The sequence below is a fragment of the Charadrius vociferus genome, unplaced genomic scaffold, assembly GCF_000708025.1.
Source record: "Charadrius vociferus isolate BGI_N301 unplaced genomic scaffold, ASM70802v2 scaffold409, whole genome shotgun sequence".
NCBI classification, from domain to species: Eukaryota; Metazoa; Chordata; class Aves; order Charadriiformes; family Charadriidae; genus Charadrius; species Charadrius vociferus.
This window is the reverse complement of record NW_009650082.1, coordinates 863116-864395: the sequence shown is the minus strand read 5'-3', so window position 1 is coordinate 864395 and position 1280 is coordinate 863116. Positions and strand designations below refer to the sequence as shown.

General features: G+C 64.0%; 1 protein-coding gene across 1 annotated transcript in view; it reads left to right on the top strand.

Moving 5' to 3' along the window:
• Window positions 1-1114, top strand: part of E2F1 (E2F transcription factor 1) — a 7856-nt gene extending 6742 nt beyond the window's left edge. The window contains 3 exon segments of the mRNA XM_009892113.1: window positions 81-282; window positions 396-600; window positions 864-1114. Of these exon segments, the coding sequence (XP_009890415.1) occupies window positions 81-282; window positions 396-600; window positions 864-1114 (658 nt within the window).
• Window positions 1115-1280: the final 166 nt, after the last annotated feature.

Genomic DNA, 1280 nt, shown 5'->3' with positions numbered 1-1280 from the left:
GCCAACCAGAAATATCCTTTGGTGCAGGGCCGGGACTGGGCTGGCTGGGTGGGGGGGACACGATCAAGCCCCGGGGGGAGCCTGGCCGCATTGCAGATGGGGCGTTTCGCAGCCCACCCCGCTACCGCATGAGAGCATCCCCGTGTCTGCTCCTTGACCCGCCACACCGCAGCCTACGTGACCTGCCAGGATCTCCGCAGTGTTGTGGACCCCTCAGAGCAAATGGTGATGGTTATCAAAGCCCCCCCGGAGACCCAGCTGCAGGTCTCGGACCCAGAGGAGGTGAGCTGGGGCCACTCTCTGGTCCCCATCTCTGCACAGCCCTCGGCACAGCCCAGCCCAGGCTCCCGGGGTGTCCTTGTCCTCCTCATCTCTCTCCTTTCCCCTCTTCCCAGGCTTTCCAGGTCTCCGTGCGAAGCACTCAGGGCCCCATTGACGTCTTCCTCTGCCCCGAGGACAGCTCGGGGGTCTGTAGCCCCGTCAAGAGCCCCTTCAAAGCCGCCGCAGAGGAGTCATCTCCCAGCCACTCGCAGCCCAGAGCCTCCCCGCTCCTGCATCCCGCCCAGGATGTGAACATGCCACTGCTGCCCGGAGAGCAAGGTGGGTGGCCGGGGCAGGGGCTGGGGACGGGAGGGAGCTGGGGACAGGGGTGCTGGCGTGATGGCATGGTGGCTCTGGCCAGGGGCTCTTGCTGTGTTTGCAGCCGTGAACTTGTTGGCACAAGTATGGAGCTGCAGTGATGCTCGGGCACTTCAGCAAGGCAGGGAGGTGGGAAGGCAGGTTCTCCTCCATAGCCAAAAACTGCTTTTTTGGGTGTTTTTGGCACGTATTGTGGAATTTACGGCTGCTTCCCATCCCCGCAGAGACACTGCTGCCAGGGACGAGCACAGTGTCTGGGAAGTGCCCAGCAGAGGATGTGAGCCTGTCGCCGCTGGCCTCCATGGACGCCCTCCTGGAGCACAGCAGGGAGGATTTTTCGGGTTTCTTGACGGACGAGTTCATCAACCTGTCACCGCCGCCGGCACAGGACTACCACTTCGGCCTGGAGGAGGGCGAGGGCATCAGCGAGCTCTTTGACTGTGACTTTGGGGACTTCACACCCTTGGACTTCTGAGGTTCTGCCTGGCTGCTCGCGGGGGACCTGCCAGGCGGGGGGGGGCACCCCTGGGCTCCTGCCCTCGCGGGCAGGGCAGGCAGGGCAGGCAGCCCCTCCGGCCGCAGAGCCCACAGCCCCTCTCCCTGTCCGTTTTTGCCATATTTTCTTCCTTCCCCTCCACACA